This window comes from Dioscorea cayenensis, chromosome 19, assembly GCF_009730915.1.
Source record: "Dioscorea cayenensis subsp. rotundata cultivar TDr96_F1 chromosome 19, TDr96_F1_v2_PseudoChromosome.rev07_lg8_w22 25.fasta, whole genome shotgun sequence".
In the NCBI taxonomy this organism is placed as follows: domain Eukaryota; kingdom Viridiplantae; phylum Streptophyta; class Magnoliopsida; order Dioscoreales; family Dioscoreaceae; genus Dioscorea; species Dioscorea cayenensis.
Window position 1 is genome coordinate 30,019,050 of NC_052489.1, and position 18,546 is coordinate 30,037,595.

An 18,546-nucleotide genomic window follows, 5' to 3' on the forward strand; every position below is an offset into this window, starting at 1 on the left:
TGCGCATCACCTCTACTAACAGCAGCCCATTAGATCATGATCCAACGACTGTCATCAAATATCAATAGATTTTAAAAAGCTAAGCACATACCTAAAAAACATATACAAAAAATATATATATATGTCAAGATGGTCAAATGGGTTGGACCAACTAGGTGTGAAAGGTTGGCTTCGTTGGCTTAATTTGAAGATCCAACAGCCACCATCAAATCTTTATACATTTTAAAAAGTTAAGTACTTACCTAGAAATTATATATATGTTAAGATGATCAAATGGGTTGGCTGACTTCGTTGGCTCAATTTGAAATTTCCCTCAGGCCCAGCTGGAAAAAAGCTTGCCTTTTTTAAACCATTCTCTAGAAGTTATGTAAAAGACTGTTTCATCAATGTGTTATGCATCTGCCTAGTTTCTTTTCTTCCTCCCAAAATCATCCACAACCAATGTCAAAAGCCTTAAACCAATAGAACACACAACCAACATTTTATTTAATTAAATTATATGAGACTATCATGTGTCACATAATTATTTTACAAAAACCACAATAGGTCTACCTCCATTCAGGTTGAATACTTGAATCCAAAAACAAGAAAGATGCTGGTCATGAATTTTCAAACTTTGAGAACTTCATCCTAAATTAAAATAACAACAATTAATAACATTGAATAAGTTCTTTTCCTTCCCAATTAAGCTTTGGACCCAATCTCACCAAATACAAAACCAACATCACTTGCCTCTTATATATATACATAGAGCTTGTCCCCATGAATATAAACACAAATTGAGAGCCAACAAAACTTTCTCACTTTTTAATTTTTTCTTTGACATCTTATTTTGCTTCTATTTTTTAACAGCTACAAATATATTATAAATTAGTTCCGGCTAAAATCTTGAAGAGTCCTATAAGAAAAAATAGATTACTCTTCACATGTATTTTTTTAATACACAAAAATTTGAGTTACAAATCATATACTGAAGTCACCCAAGTCCAAGTCTCTACCATTTGGACTAACGTTTTGGGCCGGTATTTCTCATTCTCCATTACCACATTTATATATTACACGTGGAACGCTACCATTGGTGAACATCGCTGTTTGCTGTTTGTCACATCACAGCATTTCCCAGCCCTGTCCATCAGTACCAGCGTGGCAGTGTGCTTCACTACTGAATCCCGTGCGGGTTCTTCCCTTCTCCGGAGCGGAAACCCAGATCTCCTCCTCGCCGCCGCCGAAAGCGAGAGAATTGTCTCCAAATAGGGAAATCAGAAACCCTAATCGCTCTTTATCAAGATCCCGTTGTTCTCCTCGTCGCTTCCTTAGATCCGGAGAAGAATTATGGACGAGGAGCGTAGCGGGTGGTTCATCTATAGCTTCGTTGCTCGTGGAACGATGGTGCTCGCTGAGTACACCGAGTTCACCGGAAACTTCCCCGCCATCGCCGCTCATTGCCTTCAGAAGCTCCCCTCCTCCAATAGCAAGTTCGCCTACTCTTGTGATCAACACATCTTCAATTTCCTCGTCCACGATGGCTATGGTTTGATTTTTTTTTTGTTTTTTTCCTAAGTTTTCTCCTCATTAGAATCATCTTGGTTTAGGAAATTATAATCGTCGTTTTTTTGGTAGCTCAAATTCCCATTTTTTTTTTTTGAAAATTTGTTCTTCAAATTAATTTTTTTAAATCTCTTATTTTGAGGAATTATAATTTTTGTTTGGTGATCTAAAAGTCCCACATTGTCTAATTAAGCAAATTTGGATTGAGGCCTTTCTAAGAATATATATATATATATATATATACATGAACTCAGCTGAAATTTTTAGTTTATTGTCCATTATAATGGTTTTTTGTTGTGCATTTATATTGATAGTTATAGATCATTGTAAGGTAGAGATGCAAACATTAATTTTTGTGACTCTATGAATGTATCGGGTTGATATTGTTGTTGTAGTCTTATGTATGATTACATTGAGTTCTAAGTGGATGTTTTTTTTTTCCTTGAATTTAAGATGATTAATTATCTTGGTCATGATGTCATGTGGTGTTATTTCTAATTGTGTTGAAATATATTTGGTGTTTTAGGATGTTCATAGAGGCAAATTGATCTTTTTGTTCATTTATTTTGTATTTCCATTTTCTAGAGTTAGGATTAAAATCGGTTACCACCCTGAATTTTGCAGCATACTGTGTTGTTGCAAAGGAATCTGCACCGAAACATGTCTCTGTAGCCTTTTTGGAACGCTTGAAAGCAGACTTTAAAAAAAGATATGGTGGTGGCAAGGCCGATACAGCAGCTGCCAAGAGTCTCAACAAAGAATTCGGGTATCTATTATATATACTCATTTTCTTTATCAAACTTTGTTAGGTTGGGGAAGTCTGCTGATCTCTGTGCTTTTTGCATTTCAATTTTGCGAGTAAAAGACTTCATTGTTGCTATGCAGTCCTGTTATAAAGGAACACATGCAATATATTATTGACCATGCTGAAGAAATAGAGAAGCTCGTGAAAGTGAAAGCCCAAGTTTCGGAAATCAAAAGTATCATGTTAGACAATATAGACAAGGTATTCAATTTGTTTTCAAGGTTATCTATAGTTCAGTCAGTTTGGGTTCACGTGTATTATGTATCTCATGTGGAACTTCTATAAATCCAGTTCTTTGCATTGGACATTAATTATCTGATCTTATGTTTAGAAAGTAGCAGAGAGAGATCAAGTTCATAAGTTTCAACTCAAATAACCGGTTATTAGAGTCACTGTTGAACTTTTCTTTGTTGCAAGTATAACAGGAGGTTTGGTTCAAGCTATATTAATAGTTTCTCATTTGTCTTCTTATCTTTGTTTATGTACTTCCATAACTATCTTGAAAGTTGTTGGATTTGTTTTGAATCTCCTATAGTTTACTGTCAATTGTCAAATTTGAAAGTGTTACCTCTTATGCACTTATTTTCAAGTCTATGCATTTGTTTCTATGTGTTTTACATATAAAAACCTTAAAATACAGTGCTAAGGCTCACCAACATATAATTATTATGCCTTGAGACAGAAAAAAAATGCCATTTTGTGCTTGAATGATTTTGACATTCTAATATTGAACAAAAACAACTTGTTTAAATCATATAACCAAGTGCCAAGCTAAGAACATATAGTCATGCAATGCTCTAAAAAGCCATTTTTCCCCAGCCACTTTTCTTCCAGTTCATTTGAAATTAGAAACCACTAATTGGTACTATTATGTGCTGCAACTTGTAGGCTATTGACAGAGGAGAGAAGATCAATGATCTCCAAGAGAAGACCACCGATTTGCACAATCAGGTAATTGTTGAACTGGATTTAAGCACCTGCTCATCTGCTGATCCCTAAACCTGACAACACCTGTATTTCAGGCTCAAGACTTCAAAAAAAAAGGCCAACGGGTTCGGAAGAAGATGTGGCTTCAAAACATGAAAGTTAAGCTGGTTGTCCTTGGAATTCTCTTGATTCTAGTTCTAATAATATGGGTTTCTGTTTGCCATGGATTTAATTGCACTAAGGATCACAATTAGCTGACAGAAAGACAACCCGTCCCCTACTGGTGATCAATTGAACAGGTGAAAAACATACTGTGAAGTCTTCTCCAGATGATACAAGCTTGCATATGGCCCATAGTTTTTAGATATTATGTTTGTGTCTGTGTCTGTGTGTGTAGAAATGGAGTTTGTTGAGGAAAATTTGTCTGTTTATTAAAATTGTCTTTCTGGTCTTCAATGTTATACCAAGAAATACACATGAAAGCCTTGTCATTTACCAGGTTAGAATATTAGAGTCAACAGTTTTATATGGTTAATTGAGCAGATATCAGTCTAAACGGTAAAATGGTTAAATTTTTGTATATTTTTTTAATGGAATTTTTTTAAATGCCCTTCGGTAACTTGGTTCACTTTGTCTATGGTTTTTTTTACATGATCCGAAACCATATTATATTTTTATTTATTTATTTGTTTATTATTATATTGTTTATTCTCTAGAGTTCATAGGAGGATTTAAATGCATAAATTTTCATCATAAAAATATCAAGCGTATCTCACACCGTTAATAGTTTATAGCTTTTTACACTCCGTGACTGTCTACAGCTCAATTTTATTATTCATTCTAATTAAATAAAATTTATCATGAACAAATGTTATTGTCATATTTCATACAAATAATTTCAATCATGAATGATAATTAACACATGCCAAATCAACTTGGTTTATATGGTTAATGGTACTAAAAATAAGTTTTTCATGTGTGTTAGAAAAATTAATTCATGGTGATTTTGTAACTCACACTCACGTGTCATGGAGATAGACGCTCGTTGTTGTTATTTTTTAAAAAATAATTAATACATTAGAAATCTCACACATTTTATAACAAAAATATAATTAATAAATCATATAGTTATATTTTTGTTAATATAATTATATGATTTATTGAGGAGTCACTTCCAAAGATCAAACACAGTCTTGTCTTTATGAATCCCATAATTCTAGATTCTCCGAACCGGGGTTTTTTACTTTTTTTTAGTTTGTTTGTTTTTTGTTTGGCTTTTTTATTCTTTTTCTTTCTGTTTTAACAATGATTTTATTTATCTATTATTTTTTAAATATAATTAATAAATCATATATATATATATATATATTCATTTTTCTTGCAAAGAAAGGTCCAACTTTTTCTTTATTTTTGCTTTTATTTTCCCTTTTCTTTCCCTCCACTACTTTCCCAATGCCACCCGCTTTTGTATTTAAGCACTGTGTAAGCATCCTTTCTTAGCTTTCCCGGTTCCAAGGTATGCGTCTCGATCTCCATCAAACCCTAGCCATTCTTTTTCGATTAGGGTTCTATAATTTCAATCCAAAATCAGTGATATTGCTTTATTTTTGTTTGTTTTTCTAGATTTCTGTCTAATTTCATCGATAGTTTTCAATCCAAATGGTTGGGAATGATGATGTATCTGTTGATCATGTCATTGGGAAATTGATTGAAATGGGTTTTGAATTCGATAAGGCTGTAAAAGCCACTGAAGCTGTTGGTCCTTGTCTCGATGATGCTCTGGAGTTTATCTTGAATGGTTCTTGTGATAGAGCTAGTGCTCCAGATTGTTGTTCTACCGCCCCGCCGCGAACTCTGGGCAGGCGCAGGTTGAAGCAATCGAACATCACAAACCATGTTTTTCCAAGTAGTAGGAAAAAAAGGAATCTTTCTTTTGGTTCTTGTGATGCCTCTTCTTCTAAGCATATGAAAATTCAGGCTCAATTCGAGCCTGCTACCATATCTTCTCAGCGGAAATTTGGTGTTCATGTGGAAGCTGCAAAGGCTGTGCTGACATTGCAGGGGAAAACTAATGTTGTACAGCCCAAGTTGTGTAGCTCTTGGGAGCGGAAAGTTTCTGGTATTTTGCGAAAGCATTTTGGGTTTTCATCATTGAAGAGTTTTCAAAAGGAAGCTTTGGAGGCTTGGTTGGCCAACAGAGATTGCCTTGTGCTTGCTGGTACTGGATCAGGTATATTTTTTTCAAATAGGTTTTCTCAAGGTCTTTTTTACATTGTTGATCTTTTTTGGACATTTTTGTATAGTTAAGAGTTGTGACTTTTAGTGCTACTAATCTTGCAGGCAAATCTCTTTGCTTCCAAATTCCGGCACTGTTGTCTGGGAAAATTGTTGTTGTCATTTCACCTTTGATTAGTTTGATGCATGATCAGTGCCTAAAGCTTGCTAAGCATGGGGTGTCAGCATGCTTCCTAGGATCGGGACAACCTGATAGCAGTGTTGAGCACAAAGCAATGAGTGGCAGATATAATATTGTCTATGTCTGCCCTGAGACAGTGTTAAGGTAGACCATTCACTTGTTACTCATGTTGTAGTCTTTCCCCCTATTTGTTTATTTTTACATTTTGAGATCTTTCAGTGCAGGCTTGTAGCACCACTTAAGAGGCTTGCTGAGAGTCATGGAATTGCACTTTTTGCAATTGATGAAGCGCATTGTATTTCTAAGTGGGGACATGATTTTCGACCTGATTACAGGTCCAGACTATATTTGAACTTAATGAGTAAATATTTTTTATTCTGTTTTGTTTCGCAAATGTCTTTAACTTATACAACTAGCGATTTATGATGGTGCATAATACTTTATTTGCTCATTTAGCTAAAAAAAAAAATGAAGGGTGGACTATCTTACAATATTTCTTTTCAAATTGATCAGGCGATTGTCTGCCTTGCGAGAAAATTTTAGCACTAGCAGGTTAAAGTTCTTGAAGTTTGATATCCCTTTAATAGCACTAACTGCTACAGCAACAATTCCTGTTAGAGAAGACATTGTCAAGTCATTGCACATGTCAAATGATACAAAGATAATCCTTAGTTCTTTCTTCAGACCAAATCTTCGATTTTCAGTGAGTTATTTTTTCGTTTCTAGAATACCACTAGATTGGTTGTTTACCATGTAGTGCAAGTAATTATTTGCTTCGGCTTCTTTTCCAGTTTTCTTCCTTGTCACTGACCTTTTTTTCTTTTTGTTTAACAGGTGAAGCACAGCCGGACATCTTCTGAATCATCATATGCAAAGGATTTTCGTGTACTTATAGAAACTTATGCTGTAGAAAGGAGGGTAACAATAAAAAAATCAGGTTGCTCAAATGCTATAGATGAAGATGAAGATTCTCATGTCTGCTGCAGATCCTTAGATGATAGCAGCTCTGATGGAGAGGAATCAGATGAAGATTCTCATGTCTGCTGCAGATCCTTAGATGATAGCAGCTCTGATGGAGAGGAATCAGATGAAGATTCTCATGTCTGCTGCAAATCATTGGATGATAGCAGCTCTGATGGATACAAATCATGCCCATATCATAGGAATTGTTACTGTGATTATGATGGTGCTGATGGTCCTGATACAGATTCAACAGACGATGATTCTGCATTTTCTCGCGGGAAAAACAAGCTTCGAGTTGAATATCTTGAAGATGAGCTATCCAATGCTCTATTTGTAGATGATTTTGACGGTATTCATTAGAAAGATTTTAGTGTTCCTTGCCTGTTAGATTTTGCGATATGCATCTGCTTATGGACATTTCGTAATCGTTGAATTGGTTATTGTGTTTTCTCCTGATAAAAATTTATGAGTGTATCATGCCATGTATTTTCCCTTATAATCAGTGAAGGAGTTGAATGGACTTCTGCAATTATTATTTGATATTTTGTTGTCTCATACTAAGAATGCATCAACAATCATATTGCAAGTAAGTTGAATCCCACACAGACAACCATTTTCTCATCTTGTGAACTGCAATGAGTTATGATCCGAAATGTATTCATCTATGCAATCTTTTCAACAGTTTTATGCATCAATTCTCTTTTGCAGTTTCCTGTGGCGAGTTCATTGGAAAACCTTTATCTGCAAGCTATGAGTTTTGTGAAGCATTGGTGATACCTAGCAAAGAAGCATCTTTAGAACAAGGCCCTACAATTGTATATGTACCCACAAGGAAAGAAACATTAAAAGTGGCGGAGTACCTTTCAAGACATGGTGTTAGAGCTGCAGCTTATCATGCAAAGGTGCTGTTCTTTTCATGTCACATGCCTAGATGCGATTTATTATATAATGTCTGTTCTCGGTGTGACCTTTTCAATTGTGTTGCTTATTTTGCATTTTTGCTTTCATTTATGCTATGTTCACTTTTAATGTTGCTCTATTTGGAGATAAACACATTACATTGCATTTTGAAGTGGTTCTCTCTTGTATATCATGGACTCATCAAAGAAAAATGTGCAGCTTCCAAAATCCCATTTGAGACGCGTCCATGATGAATTTCACTGCAATCAGTTGCAGGTAATTTGAAATTGATGTTTAATGTAATCGTTGTACAACATGATTTTGATTTTGATTTGATTTTTCTTGTTATCTAAATGTAAGTTTTTATCCATACTCTGATCTTCAGGTTGTTGTGGCAACAATTGCTTTTGGTATGGGTATTGACAAGTCAAATGTTCGAAGAATCATCCATTATGGTTGGCCACAGGTAACATTTTTATGAGGAAACTCTTGGAAAGAACTTGCAGGTTTTTCAATATTTTTGTAGTTATATTTTATTTTAACAAATATTTTGAATAACTTTGAATATCTGAATCCTTAGCTTTAAGCAGATTCTTGCCTTTTCTTGTAACTAGTGTTTCCTAAAGCTTAGCTACAAATTGTCAAATAGTTCCTTTCTGGTGGTCTTTAATAGTTTGTGTTGCAATACTGAGTATGCTTGAGAAACTGTTAATCATGTGATTGTCATAATTTGTTTGTGACACTAGAAAGTGAAATCAAATCATGCGATGTATATTTTCCCTTTTTTTTTTTATCATTATTTATAATATTTCCCTGTTAATCTGTGGTGATTTTTTTTTTTTACTTTAGAGTTTGGAAGCATATTATCAAGAAGCAGGTCGAGCTGGAAGGGATGGGAAGCTATCAGATTGTAGTGAGTACATGCACAATCACTAGTTTGGTTTTATGAACTTAAATGGCATTCTGGTCTATTATGTTTGCTGAATGCTTAACCAGTGATCCTTAAGCTCATCAAGTAAATTATATATTAAATTGAAGCAAGATAAGACTTTAATTTTTTCGAGACTAGTCTAATGGTTTTATTCTTATAGATAAATAAATATGCAATTGGCTATTTTAGTGCTCCGTTTATTATTTTTTTCTTATTATTGTTTTTAATTTATATTCCTTGTACCGAGGAATCATTATTCATTCTCAGATTAATGACAAGTCAGGTGGTAAATTTTGGAAATTAAATTCATTGATATTATGTTTTACTAACTTATCCTGTTGGAATGGTTCTAAATTTTTGACTTTTCTCATACAGCTTTATATGTGGACTTATCTACAATTCCAGCACTTCTTCCTAGTCAAAGAAGTGAAGAACGCACAAAAGAAGCATATAGAATGCTATCTGAGTGTTTCAGGTAATTTAATCATCCAAGGCATCTGGTTTTCATTATTTCCTGATAATGTGGACATAATGGGTGCATCTCTATTTATGTTGTAGATATGGTATGAATAATTCAGTGTGCAGAGCAAGGATGCTGGTGAAGTACTTTGGTGAGGAGCTTACTAACAACAGATGTCATTTGTATGTTTTTCCCTCCATTTTGTTTTTGATTCATTTATACAAATTTATTATGATGCTATGGCTATTGACTACTTTATAAAATAGAGTTCAAGATATAAATAGTTGTGAATATGGTCCATGAGCGCCTGCCATTATACTTCAGTATAACTTGAGTGCCTACATACTGACTTAGCCTTTCAAAAGCATTTCTGAAATTCTCGTTGATGTCCTTGTGCCAAGTTTTAGCCTAGGCTTTTCTTTGACTGTTGATTCTCCTAATTTTTTTTTTTACTATTACTGAGTAGGCACAGATTATAATTCCTTTCTTCTGCAAGTTGGTTCACCTTGCCATCTTTTGTTTATCCAATGTAACTGATGTTGTCTTCCAAAATAAAGAATTTGACCACTAAGCTTTTAACATGCAGATGTGATGTCTGTGTTAGTGGATCTCCAAAAATTCAAAATCTAAAGGAAGAAGCAGCCATTTTTCTTAGGGTAGTTCAAGCTGAATATATGGATGTCAGTGCAGTGTATGGTGAAAACAGTAATAGAAATTTCCTAGAGAGACCCAATTTCAAGACGCTTGTCGGTAAAATAAGGCGACGGGTAAGTTGTTAATAGAACTTGAGCTTGAATGCCTGTCATTACGAATTTTGAATGCGCTTGACATGATACAGCTGCGACTGCATCTCAATCAAGGCACGAAGCATGGGGGCTGATAGACCATACTTTTTGATTTGCAATGTAGAATATAGCATATATAAGGCTATTTTTGTAGTATAACTCTGACGAAGTTGATAATTTTTTGGTAATAGATGGCAATATTGAAAAACTGTTTTTATTTGGAAAATATAATGAAATTGGTGGATGTTATATAACCTTTTCTATTTGCTATTATATAACATTATATAGACAAAATGGTTGCTCTGTCAAGTATTCAAAACATCATTTAGTGGTCAAGAATATTTTGATGGATTAGCAGCTCGATTATAAGCAGGTCTTCCACTGGTTTCGCTTGGTTGACCATGTTTTTCTTTTTTCTTTTTATGGACCTTTCTGGACAGTTTCATGAGTACTCAGCTAGTAATCAGCTATGGTGGCAAGGTCTTGCACGCATACTAGAAGATAAGGGGTACATAAGGGAAGGCGACGATGACAAGGTCTGAATATTTATTGTTGTGAAAGTTAATTGCTCATGGTTCCGTGAATGCAAGTATTCCTATTTAATTTCTGTATTTCCAGAATTCCAATGTGGAACTGTGTTTTTTTTCTCATCCATTTGGCAGGTGCACGTTTGCATCAAGTATCCGGAGCCAACAAAACTGGGATTGAAATTTCTTAAATCTGGGGAAGCCTTGTATGCATGTCCAGAAGCAGACATGTTATTATCAATGAAAAAGAAGAAGCCGTACTCGAGCTTCTCTGACTGGGGACGAGGTTGGGCTGATCCTGAGATTCGTCGGCAAAGACTCCAACAAACAAAATCTGGATCTGGGTCTCTGAAGAGGAAGATGCCCTCCAAGCGACCTCCCGGGGATTCAAACAAGGTCAAGAGAAAGGTGGCCGCCAAATTAGGCAAAAAGAAACGCTAGAATACTACCCTATTCGTTTGTGTGATCTACTAATTGGTTAATCTATAGTGTAAAGAATTTAATTATGTAGAATAACATAAGGGAGTCATCAACTTGTATTCTATAAAACTACACAACATATCAGCTCTATGGCTTGCAGCTTGCTAAACTCTATGGCTTTGCTTTTGCACTGAACTAATGTTGGGCATCCTATCAATTGATAAAATAAAGTACTTTATCAATTGTTTAAATTCTACTATTTTTAATTACTGTTTATTCACTGACGCTTCCTGGATTGCAGAAACTCAAACAGGAGGAGCGAGCTTCTTCTTTATCAACCATGATTTTCTGATCTGTGGATGAGGATCTTCAAGTTGATTTTGTCTTCACAGATTGTGAACATATGGCAACTGAAAAATCATATGAGAGGCATGGAAGTTAAAACCATTCCAAGGGATTGGAACCACTTGGTAGATAGACTTGCAACTCAAGGAAGATATTCTCATGAGTTATCCTTGTTTCACATAGGAATGGAGTTGTCAGAGTGGCTTTTGAAAGCTTGTATTAGATTGGGTTTCTTCTTTTAATTGTTTCTTTTTTGTTCTCTGTTGTTGGTCTAGTTGCTTCTCCGTTTTTCTTTGTTTTCTCGGCTTCGGTGTATTTAGCTTTCTTTGATGCAATATATTAGCTACTATAATTTACAAGTCTGCTAATATGCTGCTCGCCTGCTCTCTTGGCTTTCAACAAATACCGGGTCTCATCAGCAAGAAACTTCAGAGGCCTCCCAAAGAATCAAGCGCTCCCTCAACTTCCTGAGCACCAGACATACAGATCATATAGGCGATTCGGCGCAAATTACTGATTCGGAGTAGTTTTTCTTTATTTGCTGTTGGGCAAGGCCTATGTCTCCAGACGGTAGCTTTCGCCGATCAGCCTATTACCTTACTCTTGTTGTCTCTCTTTACTTTTTTATTGTTCTATTTGCTGTTCTCCTCATCTCTGGTGAGGATTTCAGACCATTTTTATTTCTAGTTCTTCTTGTTGTCTCAGACCGCTGTATTTCTCCGTACTCTTTTTATTTTAATAAATTTGTGGTTTATTCACTTTATTCAAATATATATTAGCTACTATGTAGTTTTCTTAACCAAACAAAAAAAATATCCTATTCTATTAATGAATTTAAATTTAGCTGTCAATCCCACATTAACTCAAATAAATATAATTCATATTTAATGGGTATTGAGGCAAATAATATGGTCTAAAATTTAATTTAATTTTATTTTCTTTCTAAATTATAACAGAAAAAGTTAATTTAATCCCAAAAAAAAAAAAACTTTGTTGATCAATTTCACAATTTTCATTTCATATAATATATTTGACTTATTTATTTATTTACATTTATAATATTTCAGCCATTTAATTGATATGATTGGGTAAAAAATGTAAAACTATTTTCTGGAAATTAATATAGATTTATATTTTTTTTTGCCCTGCTTGAATTTAAAGACTTATTCAAAATTAATATTCACATGCTGCTACATATTGCAAAGCTTTGTTTTGAAGATTTTTTTTTAATAAATAGGCAACAAGTGCTCCGATACTAATGTATCGAGAAGCTGTTATCATTATGATGATTTCTCAGTATATTATTTAAAAACCATTTTCCCTCCTTACAAAAACACTGTGATTCTTAATTATGACAATCCCTAACAATAGAAATGACAGCGAATTTAGTCGATATTTCGGATCCGGATCCTATTGAGGTAAAGATCCGAAACCCGATCCTAATCATCAACCCTGGATCCGCTTTCTCGCTTCAACTTTGGCGCCCTCTTTTGGCTCTCCCGCTTCGAAGATTTGCGTCTCGATCTCCATCAAACCCTAGCCATTCTTCTCCGATTAGGGTTCTATAATTTCAATCCAAAATCAGTGATTTTGCTTTATTTGTTTTTGTTTTTCTAGATTTTTGTTTAATTTAATTGATCTTTTTCAATCAAAATGGTTGGGAATGGTGATGTATCTGCTGATCATGTCATTGCTGAACTGATTGATATGGGTTTTGCATTTGATAAGGCTGTGAAGGCCACTGAAGTTGTTGGTCCTTGTCTTGATGATGCTCTGGAGTTTATCTTGAATGGTTCTTGTGATAGAACTAGGACTCTGGATTGTTGTTCTACCGCCCAGCCGCGAACTCTGGGCTTGCGCAGGTTGAAGCAATCGAACATCACAGATCATGTTTGTCCTAGTGATAAGAAAAAAAGGAGCCTTTCTTGTGGTTCTTGTGATGCCTCCTCTTCTAAGCATATGAAAATTCAGGCTCGATTTGAGCCTGCTGCCAAATCTTCTAAGCAGGAATTTGGTGTTCATGTGGAAGCTGCAGAGCCTGTGCTGACATTGCAGGGGAAAACTAATGTTGTAAAGCCGAAGTTGTGTAGCTCACAGTGTGGAGGTGTTGAGTTGGAATGGGAGCAGAAGGTTTCTGGTATTTTGCGAAAGCATTTTGGGTTTTCATCATTGAAGAGTTTCCAAAAAGAAGCTTTGGAGGCTTGGTTGACGAACAGAGATTGCCTTGTGCTTGCCGCTACTGGATCAGGTATATTCCTTTAAGAGAGGTTTTCTTATAGTTTTTGCATTCTTGATCTTTTTTGAACATTTTTGTACATCTATTTCATAAAATAAATAAATAAATTGGGATTGGAATTTAAGAGTTGTAACTTTAAGTGCTACTAATCTTGCAGGCAAATCTCTTTGCTTCCAAATTCCTGCACTGTTGTCTGGGAAAATTGTTGTTGTCATTTCACCCTTGATTAGTTTGATGCATGATCAGTGCCTAAAGCTTGCTAAGCATGGGGTGTCAGCATGCTTCCTAGGATCGGGACAACCTGATAGCAGTGTTGAGAGCAAAGCCATGAGTGGTATATATAGCATTGTCTATGTCTGCCCTGAGACAGTGTTAAGGTAGAACTTTAACATTCACTTGCGACTCATGGTGTATTTTCCCCCCTATTTGACTATTTTTACATTTTGAGATCTTTCAGTGCAGGCTCATAGAACCACTCAAGAGGCTTGCTGAGAGTCATGGAATTGCGCTCTTTGCTATTGATGAAGTGCATTGTGTTTCTAAGTGGGGACATGATTTTCGACCTGATTACAGGTCCACTCGTCTTCTTCAGGGCCTATATTTGAATTTAATGAGTAAATGTTTTTATTCTGTTGAAGTATTTGTTTTATAGATTTTTTTTTTCTGCTAAACATATACAACTAGTGATTTATGATGGTGCATAATACTTTATTGGCTCACTTAACTAAAAAAAATGAAAGGTGGACTGTCTTACGGCATTTCCTCTTGAATTGATCAGGCGATTGTCTGTCTTGCGAGAAAATTTTAGCACTAGCAAGTTAAAGTTCTTGAAGTTTGATATCCCATTAATAGCACTAACAGCTACAGCAACAATTCCTGTTCGAGAAGACATTGTCAAGTCATTGCACATGTCAAATGAAACAAAGATAATCCTTACGTCTTTCTTCCGACCAAATCTTCAATTTTCAGTGAGTTGTTTTTTCGTTTCTGCAATACCAGTAGATTGGCTGTTTACCATATGTGGTGCAAGTAATTATTTGCTTCAGCTTCTTTTCTGCCTTGTCACAAACCTTTTTCCCTGTTACTTAATAGGTGAAGCACAGCAGGACATCTTCTGTATCATCATATGAAAAGGATTTTCGTGTACTTATAGAAACTTATGCTGTAGAAAGGAGGGTAAAAATAAAAAAATCAGGCTGCTCAAATGATATAGATGAAGATTCTCACTTCTCCAGCAGATCATTAGATGATAACAGCTCTGTTGGCGAGGAATCATTCTCATCTGATATGAATCCTGACTATGATCATGATGGTGGCAATACAAATGATATAGATTCAACAGATGACGATTCTGCATTTTCTTGTGGGAAAAACAAGCTGACAGTTGAATTTCTTGAAGATGAGCTAGACAACACTCTATACGTAGATGATTTTGATGGTATTCATTTAAAAGATTGTAGTGTTCCTTCCCTGTTAAATTTTGCGATACATACATTTCATAATTGTTGAATTGTTTATTGTGTTTTCCCCTGATAAATTTATGAGTCTTTATGCCATGTCTTTTCCCATATACTCGGTCAATGAGTTGAACGAACTTATGCAATTATTATTTGTTATTTTTTCCATTAATAAGAATTTGTCAACAATCATATTAACCAAGTTGAATCCCACACACACATAACCATTTTCTTTATTATACAGTTGTTTAGTGAAAAACCAGTTGATTTGCATCTTGTGAACCACAATGAATTATGATCTGAGATGTATTTATGTATGCAATCTATTCAATAGTTTTATGCATCAAAACTCTTTTGCAGTTTCATGTGGTGAATTCATTGGAAATCCTTTATCTGCAAGCTCTGAGTTTTGTCAAGCATCAGTGATACCTAGCAAAGAAGCATCTTTAGAACAAGGCCCTACAATTGTATATGTACCCACAAGGAAAGAAACATTAAAAGTAGCAGAATACCTTTCAAGACATGGTGTTAGAGCTGCAGCTTATCACGCAAAGGTGCTGTTCTTTTTTATATCATCCGCCTAAATGTGATCCATTATATAACATCTGTTCTGGGTGTAACCTTTGCTATTGTGTTGCTTATTTTGCATTTTTTTGCTTTCATTTATGCTATGTTCACTTTTAATGTTGCATGTTGCTTTATTCAGAGATAAACACATTACATTGCATTTTGAAGTGGTTTTCTCTTGTACATAATGGACTCATTAAAGAAAAATGTGCAGCTTCCAAAATCCCATTTGAGACGCGTCCATGATGAATTTCACCGCAACCAGTTGCAGGTAATGCGAAATTGATGTTTAATGTAATCGTTGTACAACATGATTTTGATTTGTATTTGATTTTACTTGTTATCTAAATGTAAGTTTTTATTTATACTCTGATCTTCAGGTTGTTGTGGCAACAATTGCTTTTGGTATGGGTATTGACAAGTCAAATGTTCGAAGAATTATCCATTATGGTTGGCCACAGGTAACATTTTTATGAGGAAACTTAAGTAAAGAACTTGCGTGTTTTCCAAAATCTTTGCATTTATATTTTATTTTAACAAATATTTTGAGTAACTTAAAATATTTGAATCCTTAGCTTTAAGCAGATTCTTGCCTTTTCTTGTAACTAATGTTTCATAGAGCTTAGCTACAGATTGTCAAATAGTTCCTTTCTGGTGGTATTTAACAGTTTGTGTTGCAACACTGAGTATGCTTGAGAAACTGTTAACCATGTCATTGTCATAGCTTGTTTGTGACACTGGAAAGTGAAATCAAATCATGCGATATATATTTTCTCTTTTATTTATCATCACTTATAATATTTTCCTGTTAATCTTTTGTGATTTTTTTCACTTCAGAGTTTGGAAGCATATTATCAAGAAGCAGGTCGAGCTGGAAGGGATGGGAAGCTATCAGATTGTAGTGAGTCAATGCACAGTCTTAGTTTTGTGAATTTAAATGACAATCTGGTCTATTATGTTTGCTGAATGCTTACCCAGTGATCTCTAGGTTCGTCCTGTAAATTATTTATTAGCATTGAAGCAAGATAAGACTTGATTTTTTCTATAATAGCATAGTAGTTTCATTTTTATAGACAACAAATGTGCACTCGGGTATTTGAGTGCGTTGTTTATTTATTTATTTTTTTTATTATTGTTTTTAAATTATATTCCTTGTGCCAAGGAATTATTATTCATTCTCAGGTTAATGACATGTCAGGTGGTAAATGTTGGAAACTAAGTTCATTGATTTTATGTTTTCCAAACTTGCCTTGTTCAAATGCTTCTAAATTTGTGGCTTTTCTCATGCAGCTTTATATGTGAACTTGTCTAGAATACCAACACTTCTTCCTAGTCAAAGAAGTGAAGAACAGACGAAACAAGCTTATAGAATGCTATCTGACTGTTTCAGGTAATGTGCTCACCCATCTAAGGCATCTGGTTTTGATTATTTCCTAACAATGTGGACTTAATGGGTGCATCTCTATTTATTTTGTAGATATGCTATGAATAATTCAGTGTGCAGATCGAGGACACTGGTGAAGTACTTTGGTGAGGAGCTTACTAGCGAAAGATGTCATTTGTACGTTTTTCCCTCCCTTTTGTTCTCAATTCATTTATGCAAATTTATTATGGCGCAATGGCTATTGATTGCTTTATAAAATAGAGCTCAAGTTGTATAAAGTTACGGATGTGGTCCCTGAGCTTTTGCCATTATACTTCATTATATCTTGAGTGCCCACATACTGACTTGCCCTTTCAAGAACATTGCAGAAATTCTTGTTGGTTTCCATGTGCCAAGTTGAAGCATTTACTTTTATAAAAAAAGTTGAAGCATTTACTTTTCTTTGGTGGTTGATTCTCCTATTTTTTATTTTTTATTTTTTATTGTTGCTGAGTAGGCACAGATTATAATTCCTTTATTTTGCAGGTTGTCTCACCTTGCCATCTTTTGTATATCCTATGGAACTGATGTTGTTTTCCAAAATAAAGAATTTGACCTCTAAAGTTTTAACATGCAGATGTGATGTCTGTGTTGGTGGACCGCCAAAAATTCAAAATCTAAAGGAAGAAGCGGCCATTTTTCTTAGGGTAGTGAAAGCTGAATATATGGGTGTCAATGCAGTGTATGGTGAAAGCAGTAATCGAAATTTCCTAGAGAGACCCAATTTCAAGACACTTGTCAGTAAAATAAGGCAACGGGTAAGTTGTTAATAGAACTTGAGCTTGAATGCCTATCATTACATGTTTTGAATGCTTGACATGATACAGCTGTGGTTGCATCCCAATAGAGGCACGAAGCATGTGGGGGTGGTAGACCATACCTTTTAATTTGCAGTAAAGAATATAGCATATATAGGGCTATCTTTGTAGCAAAACTCTGACGAAGTTGATAATTTTTGGCAATCGATAGCAATATTGAAAAACTATTTTTATTTGGAAAATATAATGAATTTGGTGGTGCTATTATATAATGTTATATATACAACATGGTTGCACTGCCAAGTATTCAAAACAATCACTTAGTGGTTCGATCCCCTTAATTCACAATTATAAGAATAATCTAATGGATTAGAAGTTCAAATATGAGCGCGGGTCTTCGACTGTGTTCTCTGAGTTGACCATAATTTTCTTTTCTTTTTGTTGACCTTTTGGGACAGTTTCATAAATACTCAGCTAGTGATCGGCTATGGTGGCAAGGTCTCGCACGCATACTAGAAGATAAGGGGTACATTAGAGAAGGCGACGTTGACAAGGTTTGCTATTTATTGTTGTGAGTTAAATGATTATGATTCTGTGAATCCAGTCTTATGCAAGTATTCCTATCCAATTTCTTTATTTCTAGAATTCCCTTGTGGAACCATGTGTTTGTTCTCACCCATTTGCAGGTGCACGTTTGCATCAAATACCCAGAACCAACAGAACTGGGATTGGAATTTCTTCAGTCTGGGGAAACCTTGGATGCATACCCAGAAGGAGACATGTTACTATCAACGGAGAAAAAGCCATACTCAAGTTTCTCCGACTGGGGACGAGGTTGGGCTGATCCTGAGATTCGTCGGCAAAGACTCCAACGAACAAAATGCAGGTCTCGGAAGAGGAAGATGCGCTCCAAGCGACCTCCCAGGGATTCAAACACGGTCAGGGGAAGGTTATCTGCGAAATTAGCCAAAGTGAAACACTAGAATATTGTAGTTTTTGTGATCTACTATTTGTTAATCTTTAACTCAAGTAAGACATCATACTTATTTAATTAAATCAATTTTTTTCCCTGTGTAAA

At 35.0% G+C, this 18,546-nt stretch overlaps 3 protein-coding genes across 5 annotated transcripts; all 3 read left to right on the forward strand.

The window, feature by feature from the left end:
- The first annotated feature begins 1,158 nt into the window (after positions 1-1,158).
- LOC120283414 (vesicle-associated membrane protein 724) lies at positions 1,159-3,736 on the forward strand. The gene is made up of 5 exons (XM_039290098.1): positions 1,159-1,531; positions 2,173-2,314; positions 2,434-2,554; positions 3,242-3,304; positions 3,376-3,736. The coding sequence occupies exons 1-5, from the start codon at positions 1,333-1,335 to the stop codon at positions 3,532-3,534; spliced, it is 684 nt and encodes a 227-aa protein (XP_039146032.1). The 5' UTR covers positions 1,159-1,332; the 3' UTR covers positions 3,535-3,736.
- Positions 3,737-4,698: 962 nt separating this feature from the next.
- LOC120249484 (ATP-dependent DNA helicase Q-like SIM) lies at positions 4,699-11,785 on the forward strand. 3 transcript variants are annotated; one of them, XM_039258010.1, is made up of 17 exons: positions 4,699-4,796; positions 4,904-5,510; positions 5,621-5,840; positions 5,921-6,031; positions 6,210-6,399; positions 6,531-6,657; positions 6,721-7,008; positions 7,368-7,561; positions 7,779-7,835; positions 7,945-8,025; positions 8,409-8,472; positions 8,866-8,965; positions 9,049-9,132; positions 9,537-9,717; positions 10,176-10,271; positions 10,398-10,670; positions 10,984-11,785. In XM_039258010.1, exons 2-17 carry the CDS (start codon positions 4,940-4,942, stop codon positions 11,032-11,034), a joined length of 2,688 nt encoding a protein of 895 aa, XP_039113944.1. In that variant the 5' UTR covers positions 4,699-4,796; positions 4,904-4,939; the 3' UTR covers positions 11,035-11,785. The 3 variants fall into 3 exon arrangements, with proteins under 3 accessions (XP_039113944.1, XP_039113943.1, XP_039113945.1); XM_039258009.1 differs by having other exon boundaries at positions 6,531-7,008; XM_039258011.1 differs by lacking the exons at positions 9,537-9,717; positions 10,984-11,785 and having other exon boundaries at positions 6,531-7,008; positions 10,398-10,538.
- A 646-nt stretch (positions 11,786-12,431) lies between these two features.
- On the forward strand, positions 12,432-18,519 carry LOC120283785 (ATP-dependent DNA helicase Q-like SIM). The gene is made up of 14 exons (XM_039290523.1): positions 12,432-13,275; positions 13,421-13,640; positions 13,726-13,836; positions 14,042-14,231; positions 14,356-14,701; positions 15,081-15,274; positions 15,502-15,558; positions 15,668-15,748; positions 16,125-16,188; positions 16,578-16,677; positions 16,765-16,848; positions 17,288-17,468; positions 17,927-18,022; positions 18,155-18,519. The coding sequence occupies exons 1-14, from the start codon at positions 12,681-12,683 to the stop codon at positions 18,449-18,451; spliced, it is 2,616 nt and encodes an 871-aa protein (XP_039146457.1). The 5' UTR covers positions 12,432-12,680; the 3' UTR covers positions 18,452-18,519.
- The last annotated feature ends 27 nt before the right edge of the window (positions 18,520-18,546 follow it).

Bases quoted from the DNA above. Each gene is read 5' to 3' on its own strand.
- LOC120283414 (XM_039290098.1), top strand. From the start codon at position 1,333: ATGGACGAGGAGCGTAGCGGGTGGTTCATCTATAGCTTCGTTGCTCGT. The intron at 1,532-2,172 runs GTTTGATTTTTT...TGAATTTTGCAG, and splicing joins CCTCGTCCACGATGGCTATG to CATACTGTGTTGTTGCAAAG. The intron at 3,305-3,375 runs GTAATTGTTGAA...CCTGTATTTCAG, and splicing joins CCACCGATTTGCACAATCAG to GCTCAAGACTTCAAAAAAAA.
- LOC120249484 (XM_039258009.1), top strand. From the start codon at position 4,940: ATGGTTGGGAATGATGATGTATCTGTTGATCATGTCATTGGGAAATTG. The intron at 7,009-7,367 runs GTATTCATTAGA...TCTCTTTTGCAG, and splicing joins ATTTGTAGATGATTTTGACG to TTTCCTGTGGCGAGTTCATT. The intron at 8,966-9,048 runs GTAATTTAATCA...TTTATGTTGTAG, and splicing joins ATGCTATCTGAGTGTTTCAG to ATATGGTATGAATAATTCAG.
- LOC120283785 (XM_039290523.1), top strand. From the start codon at position 12,681: ATGGTTGGGAATGGTGATGTATCTGCTGATCATGTCATTGCTGAACTG. The intron at 13,276-13,420 runs GTATATTCCTTT...CTAATCTTGCAG, and splicing joins GCTTGCCGCTACTGGATCAG to GCAAATCTCTTTGCTTCCAA. The intron at 15,275-15,501 runs GTGCTGTTCTTT...AAAAATGTGCAG, and splicing joins CTGCAGCTTATCACGCAAAG to CTTCCAAAATCCCATTTGAG.